At 39.0% G+C, this 14809-nt stretch overlaps 1 protein-coding gene across 2 annotated transcripts in view; it reads left to right on the top strand.

The window, feature by feature from the left end:
* CCNB3 (cyclin B3) overlaps positions 1 to 14809 on the top strand; it is an 88752-nt gene that overhangs the window by 34813 nt on the left and 39130 nt on the right. The window contains exons 6-8 of one of the 2 annotated variants that reach the window (XM_003276862.3): positions 6398 to 9410; positions 10414 to 10509; positions 11735 to 11827. The exons of the other annotated variant lie outside the window; for it this stretch is intronic. Coding sequence (XP_003276910.1) covers positions 6398 to 9410; positions 10414 to 10509; positions 11735 to 11827 — 3202 coding nt within the window. The remainder of the gene's footprint in view (positions 1 to 6397; positions 9411 to 10413; positions 10510 to 11734; positions 11828 to 14809) is intronic. 2 annotated transcript variants of the gene reach the window in all.

Raw genomic sequence — 14809 nt, 5'->3', positions numbered from 1 at the left:
CGCTTCCCGGGTGAGGTGATGCCTCGCGCTGCTTCGGCTCATGCATGGTGCGCTGCACCCACTGTCCTGCACCCACTGTCCAGCACTCCCCAGTGAGATGAACCCAGTACCTCAGTTGGAAATGCAGAAATCACCCGTCTTCTGCGTTGCTCACGCTGGCAGCTATAGACTGGAGCTGTTCCTATTCGGCCATCTTGTCTCCACCATCATTCTGAGTTTAGCAGGGCAATCCTCACGAATGCCATAAACATTCTTCTCTTCACTCAGGGTTCAGTGGAAAGGACCCTAATAATAGTAGGAAAACTAGTAATAGCTGCCATTTATTGAGAGCTCACTGTAATCACAGAAGTATAATCATTAAGTCTTTTTTTTTTGGTAACAGCTTTATTGAGATATAATTTGCATACCAAACAGTTCACCAATTTAAAGTATACAATTCAGTGGTATTTAGTATATTCACAATTATACAGCCATGACAATCAATTTTAGGACATTTTCATTAACTCCAAAGAAACCCTGTACCTTTGGTTATCACCTCTCAATACCCACAACCTGCCCAGCTTTGGGCAACCACTAATCTACTTTCTGTCTCTATATAGATTTCCCTATTCTGGATGTTTCATATAAATGGAATTAGACAATGTGTGGTCTTTTGTGTCTAGCTTCTTTCACTTAGCATGTTTTTGAGGTTATCCATGTCATAGCAGGTTATCAGTACTTCATTTCTTTTAATTGCCAAGTAATATTTCATTGCATATATACAACACATTTGGTTTACCCATCCATCAGTTGATAGATATTTGCATTGTTTCTACCTTTTGGTTATTGTGAATAGTGCTGCTATGAATATTTGTGTATACCTTTTTGTTTGAACACTTGTTTTCAATTCTTTTGTGTATATACTTAGGAGTGTGGTTGCTGGGTCATATGGTAATTCTGTGCTCCATGTATTGAGGAACTGCCAAGCTGTATTCCATAGTGGCTACACCATTTTACATTTCCTCCAGCAGTGTATTTACTGGAGGAAATGTAAAATGGTATAGCCACTATGGAATGGTGGCAGTGTTTTGTTTTTGTTTTTGTTTTTCCTTGAGACAGAGTCTCACTCTTTCACCCAGGCTGGAGTGAAATGGCATGATCTTGGCTCACTGTAAACTCTGCCTCCTGGGTTCCAGTGATTCTTGTGCCTCAGCCTCCCAAGTAGCCGGGATTACAAGTGCCCACAACCACACCTGGCTAATTTTTATATTTTCAGTAGAGATGGGGTTTTGCCATGTTGGCCAGGCCGGTCTCAAACTCCTGACCTCAGGTCATCTGCCTGCCTCGGCCTCCCAAAGTGCTGGTATTACAGGAGTGAGCCACCATGCCCAGCTGGCAGTGTTTTTTTTTTTTTTAAACACCCGTCATGGTGGGTATGAAGTGGTATCTCATTGTGGTTTTTAGGTTTGCATTTCTCTGACTAATGATGTTGAGCATCGTTTATGTGCTTATTGGCTATTTGATCCTTCTTTGGAGGAATGTTGTTTGGATCTTTTGCCCATTTTTTATGCTTTTATTTCTTAATTTTTTAATTTTATTTTTAATTGACATATAATAATTGTAAATAGTTGTTGGTCTTTGTATTGTTGAGTTGTAAGAGTTCTTTATATATTTTAGATACAAGTCCCTGATCAGATATGAGTTGCAAATATTTTCATCCATTTTTGGGTTATCTTTTCACTTTGTTGATGACGTCCTTTGAAGTACAGAAATTTTTAATTCTGAAGAAGTCTAATTTATTTTTTCTTCTATTGTTTATGATTTTGATGTCATGCCTAAGAAACCACTGCCAAATCCCAGGTTAAGAAAATTTACACTTGTTTTCTTCTAAGAATTTTAAAGTTTTAGCTCTTAACTTAGGGTTTTGATCTATTTTCAGTTAATTTTTATTGGTGGTGTATTAGCAGCCTTAACTTCATTGTTTTGAGTGTGGATATCCAGTTTTTCCAGCACTATTTGTTGAGAAAACTAACCTTTCTTAATTGTCTTGGCACCCTTCTTGGAAATCAGTTGACCATAAATGTGTTTATATATGGACTCTCAATTTTATTCCATTTATCTATATGTCTCTCATTAACTATCATTATGCCAGTACCATATTGTCTTGATTATTGCAGCTTCATGTTGTGTTTTGAAATTGGGAAGTATGACTCCTCCAAATTTTGTTCTTCTTTTTCAAGATTGTTTTGACTATTTTGGGTTCCTTGCAATTCTATATAAATTTTAGAATCAGCTTGTCACAACCATCTGATCTTTGACAAACTTGACAAAAACAAGAAATGGGGAAATGATTCCCTATTTAATAAATGGTGCTGGGAAAACTGGCTAGCCATATGTAGAAAGCTGAAACTGGATCCCTTCCTTACACCTTATACAAAAATTAATTCAAGATGGATTAAAGACTTACATGTTAGACCTGAAACCATAAAAATCCTAGAAGAAAACCTAGGCAATACCATTCAGGACATAGGCATGGGCAAGGACTTCATGTCTAAAACACCAAAAGCAATGGCAACAAAAGCCAAAATTGACAAATGGGATCTCATTAAAGAGCTTCTGCACAGCAAAAGAAACTACTGTCAGAGTGAACAGGCAACCTACAGAATGGGAGAAAATTTTTGCAATCTACTCATCTGACAAAGGGCTAATATCCAGAATCTACAATGAACTCAAACAAATTTACAAGAAAAAAACAACCCCATCAACAAGTGGGCGAAGGATATGAGCAGACACTTCTTAAAAGAAGACATTTATGCAGGCAACAGACACATGAAAAAATGCTCGTCATCACTGGCCATCAGAGAAATGCAAATCAAAACCACAATGAGATACCATCTCACACCAGTTAGAATGGCGATCATTAAAAACTCAGGAAACAACAGGTTCTGGAGAGGATGTGGAGAAATAGGAACACTTTTACACTGTTGGTAGGACTGTAAACTAGTTCAACCATTGTGGAAGTCAGTGTGGTGATTCCTCAGGGATCTAGAATTAGAAATACCATTTGACCCAGCCATCCCATTACTGGGTATATACCCAAAGGATTATAAATCATGCTGCTATAAAGACACATGCACATGTATGTTTATTGCGGCACTATTCACAATAGCAAAGACTTGGAACCAACCTAAATGTCCAACAATGATAGACTGGATTAAGAAAATGTGGCACATATATACCATGGAATACTATGCAGCCATAAAAAATGATGAGTTCATGTCCTTTGTAGGGACATAGATGAAGCTGGAAACCATCATTCTCAGTAAACTATCACGAGGACAAAAAACCAAACACCGCGTGTTCTCACTTATAGGTGGGAACTGAACAATTAGAACACATGGACACAGGAAGGGGAACATCACACACCGGGGCCTGTTGTAGGGTGGAGGTAGGGGTAGGGATAGCATTAGGAGATATACCTAATGTTAAATGACGAGTTACTGGGTGCAGCACACCAACATGGCACATGTATACATATATAACAAACCTGTACGTTGTGCATATGTACCCTAAAACTTTAAATATAAAGAAAAAAAAGAATCAGCTTGTCAATTTCTACAAACAAGCTAGCTGGGATTCTTGTACAAATTGCCTTGGATCTGTGGATCAACTTGGGAAGTATTGATATGGTTTTCTTTTCTTTTCTTTTCTTTTCTGACAGAGTCTTGCTCTGCCACCCAGGCTGGAGTGTGGTGGTGCAATCTTGGCTTACTGTAACCTCCACCTCCCAGGTTCAGGCAATTCTCATGCCTCAGCCTCCCCGAGTAGCTGGGATTACAGGTGTGTGGCCACCACACCAGGCTATTTTTTTTTTTTTTCGTATTTTTGTAGAGACATGGTTTCACTATGTTGGGCAGGCTGGTCTCGAACTCCTGACCTGAAGTGATCTGCCCGCCTCGACTTCCCAAAGTGCTGGGATTACAGGCATGAGCTACTGTGCCCAGCCTGACATCTTAACAATATTAAGTTTTCTAATTCATGAATATGGATGTCTATCTATTTAGATATTTAGTTTTTTCAATGGTTTTTACGGTTTCCAGAGTATAAGTTTTATGTTTGTTTGTTAAATTTATTTCTAAGCATTTTCTTCTTCTTGATACTATGGTAAATGGAATTGTTTACTTAATTTCATTTTCACAGTATTCACTGCAAGTATACAGAAACACATTTGATTTTTGTATATTGATTTTGTGTCCTGGAATCTTGCTGAAGTTGTTCGTTCTAATAGTTTGTGTGTGTATTCCTTAGGATTTTCTCTATATAAGATCATGTCATCTGTGAATACAGATATTTTTACTTTTCTAAACTGGATGCCTTTTATTTAGTTTTCTTGCCTACTTGCCCTGGTTACAACCTGTAGTACAATGTTGAATAGAAATATCAAGTGTTGGACATTCTTGTTTTCTCGCTGATCTTAGGGGGAAAGTATCAGTCTTTCACCATCAAGTACGATGTTAGCTTTGGGTTTTTTGTAGATGCCCTTTATCAGGTTGAGGAACCTCCTTTCTATTCCTTGTTTGTTAAGTGCTTTTTATCATGAAAGAGGGTTAGATTTAGTCAAATGATTTTCCTGGATCTTTTGAGATGATCATGTTTTTGTTTTCTATTCTATTAATATGATGTATGCAAATTGAATTTTGAGTGTTAAATTAATTTTGCATTCCTGGGATAAATTCCACTTGTTTGTGGTGTGTAATCCTTTTATATGTTGCTGGATTTGGTTTGCAGTATTTGGCTCAGGATTTTTGCGTCTATATTCATAAGAGGTATTGGTCTGTAGTTTTCTAGTGGGGTCTGTCTGTTTTCGGTATCAGAGTAATACTGACCTCATTTAATGAGTTAGAAACTTCGCACATTTTGTGTTTCGTTGAAGAGTTAATGAAGAACTGGTATTAATTATTGTTTAAATGTTTGGATGGAATTGAAGCCATTTGGGCCTGGACTTTACTTTGTGAGTAGTTTTTGATTATTGATTTGATATCTTGTTATAGGTCTATTCAGATTTTCTGTTTTCTTCTTGAGTCAGTTTTGGTAGTTTGTGTCTTCCTAGGAATTTGTCCATTTCATCTCAATTATCTAATTTATTGACATTCAATTGTTCATAATGTTCCTTTAAGTGTTTTTGAGCATATTAATTTGTTGAATCTTCACAATAAGCCTATGAAAGAGATATTATGATCCTCATTTTATAGGTGAAAAAAACTGAAGCACAGAGAGTTAACTTGCCCAAGGTCACCCAGTCAGTAAGTTGGAGGAGCCAGGATTTGAATCCAGGCAGTCTGGCTCCAGAATGCATGTTCTTACCATAGCTAGACTATCTAAAGATCTTCTCTAAAAGTTATCAGGAGGGACCTGGAATCTATCTGGTCAAGCAGAACCTTTTGAAGCACTTTTTTTTCTTAACAAATCAGTGGTTTTTCATTCTATTCGTAGATTTATACAGCTATCACCACTATCTAATTTTAGAACTTTTTCAATACCCCCGTCCACTAAATCCATACCTATTAGGAGTTCCTTTCCCTTCCTAATCCCCCTTTCTACTCCTACCCCTGTCCCAGCCTCAGGAAACCACTAGTCTACTTTCTGCTATGGATATACCTCTATGGATATGTCCGTTCTGCATATTTCATATTGAACTGAATCATATGATATCTGGTCTTTTGAAAGTATTTATTCCTGCTCAGATTGGTGATTATATCTGCCTGAAATTCTCTCTCTTCTTATTCTGAACTTTAGTCTTTCTGTGATTTGGTCTCACTAGATTCATCACTCTAATTGAATATACAATCCTATTCAAAAGAAAGCTTTGCATCTGACACATGTGACAAGTTTCTATTTTGAGCTTTTTATTACCTCCATTGGGAAAGCATCTCCTTAATAGTCCAGGGTGAGGGGAAGGTAGTTAGATTCTACCAATGTTAATTACCAGCCCACCTCTCTCATTAGCCTTCAAACAATGTTAATTTCAACCTGAAGTTTACCAGCTGCCTTGGGTTGATAGACAAAGACAAATGCAGCTAGTGATGGAGACTGATGTATGAACAGATAACTCATACAATGTGATAAGTATTATAAAAGCCTTTGTATATAAGGTAATGAAGCATATATAAGAAAGTATAACATGAATTTCAATGGAAAAATTATAGAAAAGTGTAGGGATCTAGGCCATAGAAACTATACAGTGTACTACTTAAGTTGATTTACCATGGTAGCTATTGATTTTGTCCCTCTAATCTGTCTTATGGGGTTGAAGCCCCTTCCCCTTTCATACCTTTAGTAAATATAGCAACAAAAGGAAATAGTAGGTGAGGATTCCAGGAACTACATTTTTCTTACCCAGACATTGTTTCCTTCACAGGCATAAGCTGGAAGTCACACCAGTAGTAGCCTCTACTACCGTGGTACCAAACATTATGGAGAAACCACTCATTCTAGACATATCCACCACCTCCAAAACACCCAACACTGAGGAGGCATCTCTCTTCAGAAAGCCATTAGTTTTAAAGGAGGAACTCACTATTGAGGACAAAACCCTTATCAAGAAGTCATTATCTTTAAAAAAGTGCTCAAATCATGGGGAGGTGTCCCTACTGGAAAAGCTACAGCCCCTGCAGGAGGAGAGTGACAGTGATGATGAGTTTGTTATAGAGCCAATGACTTTTAAGAAGACACATAAAACTGAGGAGGCAGCCATCACCAAGAAGACATTATCCTTAAAGAAGAAGATGTGTGCAAGTCAGGGGAAGCAGTCCTGCCAGAAAGAGTCGTTGGCTGTGCAGGATGTCAATATTGAAGAGGATTCCTTCTTTATGGAGTCAATGAGTTTTAAGAAGAAGCCTAAAACTGAGGAGTCAATCCCCACCCATAAGCTATCATCTTTAAAGAAGAAATGTACCATTTCTGGGAAGATATGCCACTTTAAGAAGCCACCAGTATTGCAGACAACCATCTCTGGAGCAATGTCCTCCATTAAGAAGCCATTGTCCTTTAAGAAGAAGCCTACCACTGAGAAGGAGACCGTTTTCCAAGAGCTATCTGTATTGCAAGAGAAGCGCACCACTGAGCATGAGATGTCCGTCTTGAAGAAATCACTGGCCTTGCAGAAGACCAACTTTAAAGAGGATTCCCTTGTTAAGGAGTCATTAGCCTTTAAGAATAAGCCTAGCACTGAGGAGGCAATCATGATGCCACTAATATTAAAGGAGCAGTGCATGACTGAGGGGAACAGGTCCCGCCTGAAGCCATTAGTAATGCAGGAGATCACCTCTGGAGAGAAGTCGCTCATTATGAAGCCATTGTCCATTAAAGAAAAGCCATCTACTGAGAAGGAGTCCTCTTCCCAGGAACCATCTGCATTGCAAGAGAAGCACACCACTCAGGAGGAGGTTTCTATCTTAAAGGAGCCCTTGTCCTTGCTAAAGTCTCCAACTGAGGAGTCACTTTTTGATGAGGCTTTGGCTTTTACAAAGAAGTGTACCATTGAGGAGGCACCCCCCACCAAGAAGCCTTTAATTTTAAAAAGGAAGCACGCCACTCAGGGGACAATGTCCCACTTGAAGAAACCACTAGTATTACAGACCACCTCTGGAGAAAAGTCACTTATTAAGGAGCCACTGCCCTTTAAAGAAGAAAAAGTGTCTTTAAAGAAAAAGTGTACCACACAAGAGATGATGTCCATCTGTCCAGAACTGTTGGACTTTCAGGATATGATTGGTGAAGATAAGAATTCTTTCTTTATGGAGCCAATGTCATTTAGGAAGAACCCTACAACTGAGGAGACAGTACTTACCAAGACATCATTGTCTTTACGGAAAAAGAAAATTACTCAGGGGAAGATGTCCCACTTAAAGAAGCCACTGGTCTTGCAGAAGACCACTTTCAAGGAGGAGTCATTCTGTAAGAAGCTGTTGCCCTTTAAGATGAAATCTACAACTGAAGAAAAGTTCCTCTTCCAGGAACCATCTGCATTGAAAGAGAAGCATACCACCTTGCAGGAAGTGTCCCTCTCAAAAGAGTCATTGGCCATCCAGGAGAAGGCTACCACTGAGGAGGAATTCTCTCAGGAACTATTTTCATTGCATGTTAAGCATACCAACAAAAGTGGGTCCCTCTTCCAGGAGGCTTTGGTCTTGAAAGAGAAGACTGATACCGAAGAGGATTCCTTGAAGAAGTTGTTGGCCTTGCAGGAGAAAAGCACCATGGAAGAAGAGTCCCTTATCAAGAAGCTATTGGTTCTGAAGAGGGAGCTTTCTGCTGAGGCAGCCACAAACATACAGAGACAATTATCTTTAAAGGAGCAGTCCACTGCTTGGGGAAAAGTGTTCCTCCTAAAGAAGCAGTTGGCTTTGAATGAGACCATCAATGAAGAACAGTTCCTTAATAAGCAGCCACTGGCCTTGGAGGGGTATCCCAGCGTTGAGGAGGGGGAGACCCTCTTCAAGAAGCTTTTGGCCATGCAGGAGGAGCCCAGCATTGAGAAGGAAGCTGTCTTCAAGGAGCCCACTACTGACACAGAAGCTCACTTTAAGGAACCTTTGGCCTTGCAGGAGGAGTCCAGCACTGAGAAGGAGGCTGTCCTCAAGGATCCCACTGTTGACACAGAAGCTCACTTTAAGGAAACTTTGGCCTTGCAGGAGAAGCCCAGCATTGAGCAGGAGGCCCTCTTTAAGCAACACTCGGCTTTGTGGGAGAAGCCCAGCACTGAGAAGGAGACCATCTTCAAGGAGTCTTTGGACTTGCAAGAGAAGCCCAGCATTAAGAAAGAGACCCTCCTCAAAAAGCCATTAGGCTTGAAGATGTCTACCATCAATGAGGCGTTCCTCTTCGAAGATATGATAGCTCTGAATGAGAAATCCACCAATGGGAAGGAGTTGTCCTTCAAGGAGCCGTTAGCCTTACAAGAGAGTCCCACCTACAAGGAAGACACCTTTCTCAAAACATTCTTGGTCCCCCAAGTTGGAACCAGCCCAAATATGTCTAGCACTGCCCCTGAATCCATAACAGGCAAGTCCAGCATTGCTACCACGACCAGCGTGGGCAAATCTGGTACCATCAATGAGGCATTCCTCTTCGAAGATATGACAACTCTGAATGAGAAACCCACCACTGGGAAGGAGTTGTCCTTCAAGGAGCCATTGGCCTTACAAGAGAGTCCCACCTGCAAGGAAGACACCTTTCTGGAAACATTCTTGATCCCCCAAATTGGAACCAGCCCATCTGTGTTTAGCACCACCCCTGAATCCATAACAGGCAAGTCCAGCATTGCTACCATGACCAGAGTGGGCAAGTCCAGTACCACCACCGAGTCCAGTGCATGTGAATCTGCTTCTGATAAACCTTTCTCACCACAGGCCAAGGGAACATCAAAGGAGGTATTCATCTCTCTTTCTTCTTAAATTAGATAAAGTGTTCTTTGATATCCTGGAGGTGGCTGCTAGCAAAGTTGTTTTTTGTTGTTGTTTTGCCTTCCTAAGCAGTTGAGCCATATATAGTAAGTTATTGAGAGTATCCCTCTACCTAGTGAGAGGGTGATATTTCTTAGGTTTACTTCTGGTTTTATTTAATGATAGGTGTTGCAGAATCATCTCTTCTCACCTTTTGTAGCCTGAGGTTATCCATGATTTGGGATACATTTCCCAGGTTCTTTGGCATTTTTCTCTTAAGTTGGCCTTGTACAATCTCTTGACTTCCTGATTGGCACAGTGATAGATCTAAGCAATCAGAAAGTATTTATTCCAGTAATACCCACAAGGGTCTGGACTACTGTGCTATATACTTGGGCTTTGCAATAGTGGCCAGGTAATTTCATTCAGGAAATTGCCTTTCTTAGTAATTATAATTTGCATCACAGTGGGCTTTGGTCAAAAATGGGCAAAGTTCATAGGAGCATCTCCCAAGGAAGGTGGTCTTTACGTTGTAAATTTGAATAATGAAGGGATGATATTTAGCAAGCAGGAGGAGAAATGTCCTTTTTGTAGCAAAACATCCTGGGTAAAGGTATAGAAGGGAGGAAAAGACTACCAAGATGAATTGGGCCAGATCAAAGCATTGACATAATTAGGGACCTAAGAAGACAGGTAACAAAGCTGAAATAATAAGAATGTGCATCTTGGAGAATCTTGAGCTTACCTATAAAAAGGGTCCCTTGTTCCTAGGGCAGCGAAGGTATATACAATGAAGACTAGGCATTTCTTGATCACTGGACCATATGAGGATTGCACAGCCAGGGAGTACTGTGTTGTGGCCCAACATATACAAGGCTTGAGACACCTTAGCAGAAGACAGTGGGGAGAAAGGAGTAATCATTGATATGTATGTATTAAGTCTTCCTTGGAATAATTCTCATAATATATCTTTTCGGTGATTTCTAAGCAGATAACCCCACGGGAAGATATTGACGAGAACAGCAGTGATCCAAGTTTCAACCCAATGTATGCCAAGGAAATCTTCAGTTACATGAAAGAAAGAGAGGTATTTAGGTTGCTTGGGTTGGGCAATGATTTCTAGTTTTCATTTCCTCATCATTCCATCCTTCAGTATGCAAGTTGAAAGGGGTGGTAATAATGATGATAAAAATAATAATAGCAACAACTAACATATTGGTAGCTTACTGTGAGTTGGACATTGTACTAACAGATTTGTAGACATTATGTTAATTCTCTCAGTAACTTCATGATGGTAGGTATTATTATCTCCCTCTTACAGATAGAGGAAACTGCCCAGAGTCATGTAAGTGGTATATGGTAGAGCTGAGATATGAGCTAAAGTCTGATTACCTTGAAGACCATAATCCTGTACATCTAATTGCTAAGAAGACAGTCTTAGACACAAAAATGGTTAAGTAGTCTCTGAGTGGCTTTTCTTAGAGATCTTTTTCCTTCCCTATGCATGTTTCTGGCATTGTATGTAAAATCGTATTTTTTGTTTCATCTCTCCAACCTGGTGAAGTTTTCTGTCTCCTTTGAAATCTGCCAGTCTCCTTTACCACTAATATTCATCAATTCCAAAGTTTCTTCTAACTCTCTCAACAGAACAGATGGGACCAAGATTATCTACCAAGTAGAATTTTTAGCAGGTCATGTATAAGAGGGTGGGAGGATGGAAACCCACCTACAGATCCACCTATCCTCTTTATAGAGAGAGTGCAATTGATTAACTGACTCCAAAGCCCACACTTTTTCTGGCATACCTAAGTAAGGGACATCTTTGTTATAATAAAAGTGTGAGCCTTGGTTCAGCAGTATCAGTTTCACTTGAGATTTTGTTAGAAATGCAGAAACCTAGCCCCATCCCAGACCTTCTAAATCAGAATCTGAAGTTTTACATGATCCCCAAGTACTGCATACGTATGTTAAAGTTTGAGAAGCACTGCTCTACATAGCATGGTATTGTGCTTTAGATTGAATTGCAAAGAAAGGGCAGAACCTTTTTGGCATTTGTCTATAGCTATAGGTGTGTTTCTGCCTTTATTTCCCCCTGGATTCTTCAATATTCACTCTGACACTTGAATATCACACGTGTCTATTTCCCAAAGCATAACTGCAACTTGCCTGGAAAAGGATACTTTGATCTGCCCCTCTCTAATACCAGTTGAAAATCAGGAGTTAGAACTATGAGGGAGAAGTTAATTGTTAAGTTACAATTTTGAACTATAAGAAGAGTTTATTTATTAACATTTCTTTCTCATCAATACCAGGAACAGTTTATACTTACAAATTACATGAACAGGCAGATTGAAATCACCAGTGACATGAGGGCCATTCTTGTGGACTGGTTGGTGGAGGTTCAGGTAAGCCTGACAACTCCTGCCTTAAGGAGCTGCTATTCTCTTTCTCATTCAGGGCTGCCAGGCCAAAAACATGGTAAAAATGTACTGGGTCTATAGAGTTGAATAAGCTGTGGTTCATGCCCTCAAGGAGCTCATGATTTTGGAGGCAAGATAAGATATGCAGACAAATAAGTGTAATACAAAGTAGAATATACTAAGTGCTCTAAGAATGTTTCAAATAAAATAAAATACTGTGAGAACTAATTGGAAGGAGAGACTCTTTCTAGAAAAGGCGGTGATGGTATGGTCGTTTTATCATTCTTAAAGTCTTGTAAAAGTATATCTAGTGATTTGGATTGGGGTCGATGACAAAGTCTTTCAAGCTTTGGGTGGAATGGATAATAGGAAGGACAGTGTGGCACAGGACATGGCAGGTAGCTGTTTGTCCAAGGTTAGATATTGAGGGAATACTGCTATTAATACTTAATTATTATTTTATACTAAGATAGGAGAGCCCAGAGTAGTACATAGCATATAGTAGGGGGTCAGTAAGCATTTGTTGAATGAATGGAATTGAAAGAATTGCTATGGAGTTTGCAGGGAAACATACAGCATGGTCAGTCTACGCCCAGCAGTCTTAGTATGTAATTAGGAAGAAAAGACAATATAGTTTTATATCCTTTGTTAAGTATCAGAGGAGTGGTTCAGGCTCATTTTGGAGTGACAGACCAAGGAATTGTGGTAGACACAGTATATCTGAATATCTGCAAAGCATGAAAATATCTCTCATCTTATGAAAATGGTAGAGAACAGTAAATCAGATAAGAGTAAAATTTGGGTAGATCTTAAATAAGTGAAACAGAACCCAAAGATTGCTTATCATTGCCAAGCTGGAAAGAAATTTCTAGTGACTGCCATTGGACTTTGTTCTGCCTAACATTCTCATTAGTAATGTAAATGAGAACAGAGAAGATGTATTCATTAAGTTCCTGGATGGCATGAAACTAGGAGTAGGGATAGGAAATAAATGGCTTACAGAGAAAAAATATCTCTGCCAGCTGGAATGATGAACTAAATATTTTTTATTTAAAGTTTTTGTTATTGCATAATAATGTACATTATAGCAAAGTAAGAAATTATAATTACCTGTGATCCCACAACCCCAAACTGCTGTTCTCATTTGTTTGCATATATTATCCCCCCCATCTTAAGCAGTGGTTATCCATTAGGGGTGTACCTCAGAATCAGATGCCCAGGTCCTATCCCAGACTTATCCAATCAGAATTGTGGGGATGTGGCCCAGGCACGCATATTTTTATAAAGCTCCACAAGTTATATTAATGTTATACCCCTTGAAAGAGAATCTCAGTTCTAGAAAATACCATATTGTTTTTATAACTGTAGTTACATGTAGTGCTTTTATAACTCTTTGGTTTTTTATTTTAAAATAACCAAATAACAAAAATGACTTTTTGGATATAAAGTTCCATGAAATTTTAGCATTTGTTTTGAAATAATTGATTCATAAGAAATTGAAAAAAAAAGGACAAAGAGAGCCTGTATACCCTTCACCCTAGTTTATCCCGAAGATGACATCTGGCCTAACTATAGTATAGTGTCATGGTCAGGAAATGGACTTTGTTATAATCCACAGACCTTGTTTAGATTTCAGCAATTTTACATGCACTTATTTGGGGGTGTGTATAGTCTATTTGATCACATGTGTAAATAAATATTTAGTCTATTTGTTCACGTGTAAATTTTGTAATCACTGCCACAGTTAAGGTACAGAACTGTTCCATCGCCACAAGGATCCCTCATGCCAGTTTTTGTTAGCCACAACCATCTCCCTCCCCTCTCCTTCCTGTCCCTGACAAATTATTTGTTTTCTATCTCTATAATTTTGTTATTTCATGAATGTTATATAAATGGAATCATACAGTGTATAGCCTTTTGAGCTTGATGTTTACTACTCACCATAATTCCCTTGAGATCCATCCAAGTTGTGTATATGAATAGTTCATTCCTTTTTGTTGCTAAGTAGTATTCCATGGTACAGATGTACCACGGTAATGTGGTTTGGCTGTGTCCGCACCCAAATCTTATCTTGAATTATAGCTCCCATAATCCCCACGTGTTGTGGGAGGGACCCAGTGGGAGGTAAGTGCATCATGGGGGCGGGTTTTCCCATATTGTTCTTGTGATAGTGGATATGTCTCACAAGATCAGATGGTTTTATAAAAGGCAGTTCTCCTGCATACACTCTCTTGCCTGCCGCCATGTAAGATGTGCCTTTGCTCCTCCTTCACCTTTTTCCATGATTGTGAGGCCTCCACAGCCATGTGGAGCTGTGAGTCCATTAAACCTCTTTTCTTTATAAATTACCCAGTCTCAGGTATTTCTTCATAGAAGTGTGAAAATGGACTAATACACACAGTGTGTTTAACCATCCACCTATTGAAGGACATTTGGGTTGTTACTAGTTTTTGGCTAGTAAGGATAAAATTACTATGAATATTTGCATAGAGCTTTTTTGTGAATATAGTTTTTATTTCTCTGGGATTAATACTGAAGAGTGTGACAGTTCTGTGAATTTTTAGCATATGTATTGATTTGTGTAACCGCCACTATGATTAGGAAATAGAACAGTTTGACCACGCCATAAAAACTTCCTTATATTATCCGTTTAGAGTCACACCCACCTCCCACCCCTAACTTCTGGAAACCACTAATCTATTTTCTATATTTGCCTTTTCAAGAATATTGTATAAATGTTTGTGTTGTATGTAACCTTATGAGACTGGCTTCTTTCATTCAGTATGATGCCTTTAAGATTTATTCAAGTTGTTGCAGATATCATTAGTTCATCCTTTTTATTGCTGAGTGGTATTCTATGGTTCGGATATATCACAGTTTATCCATTCTCCTGTGGAAGGGTATTTTTGTTTCCAGTTTTTGATGACTGTGAAAAGAACTGTACATTAATGTACAGGTTTTTATGTG

This window comes from Nomascus leucogenys, chromosome X (assembly GCF_006542625.1).
Source record: "Nomascus leucogenys isolate Asia chromosome X, Asia_NLE_v1, whole genome shotgun sequence".
NCBI lineage: Eukaryota > Metazoa > Chordata > Mammalia > Primates > Hylobatidae > Nomascus > Nomascus leucogenys.
Note: the sequence above shows the minus strand (reverse complement) of the source record. Positions and strands in the feature narration are given on the sequence as shown.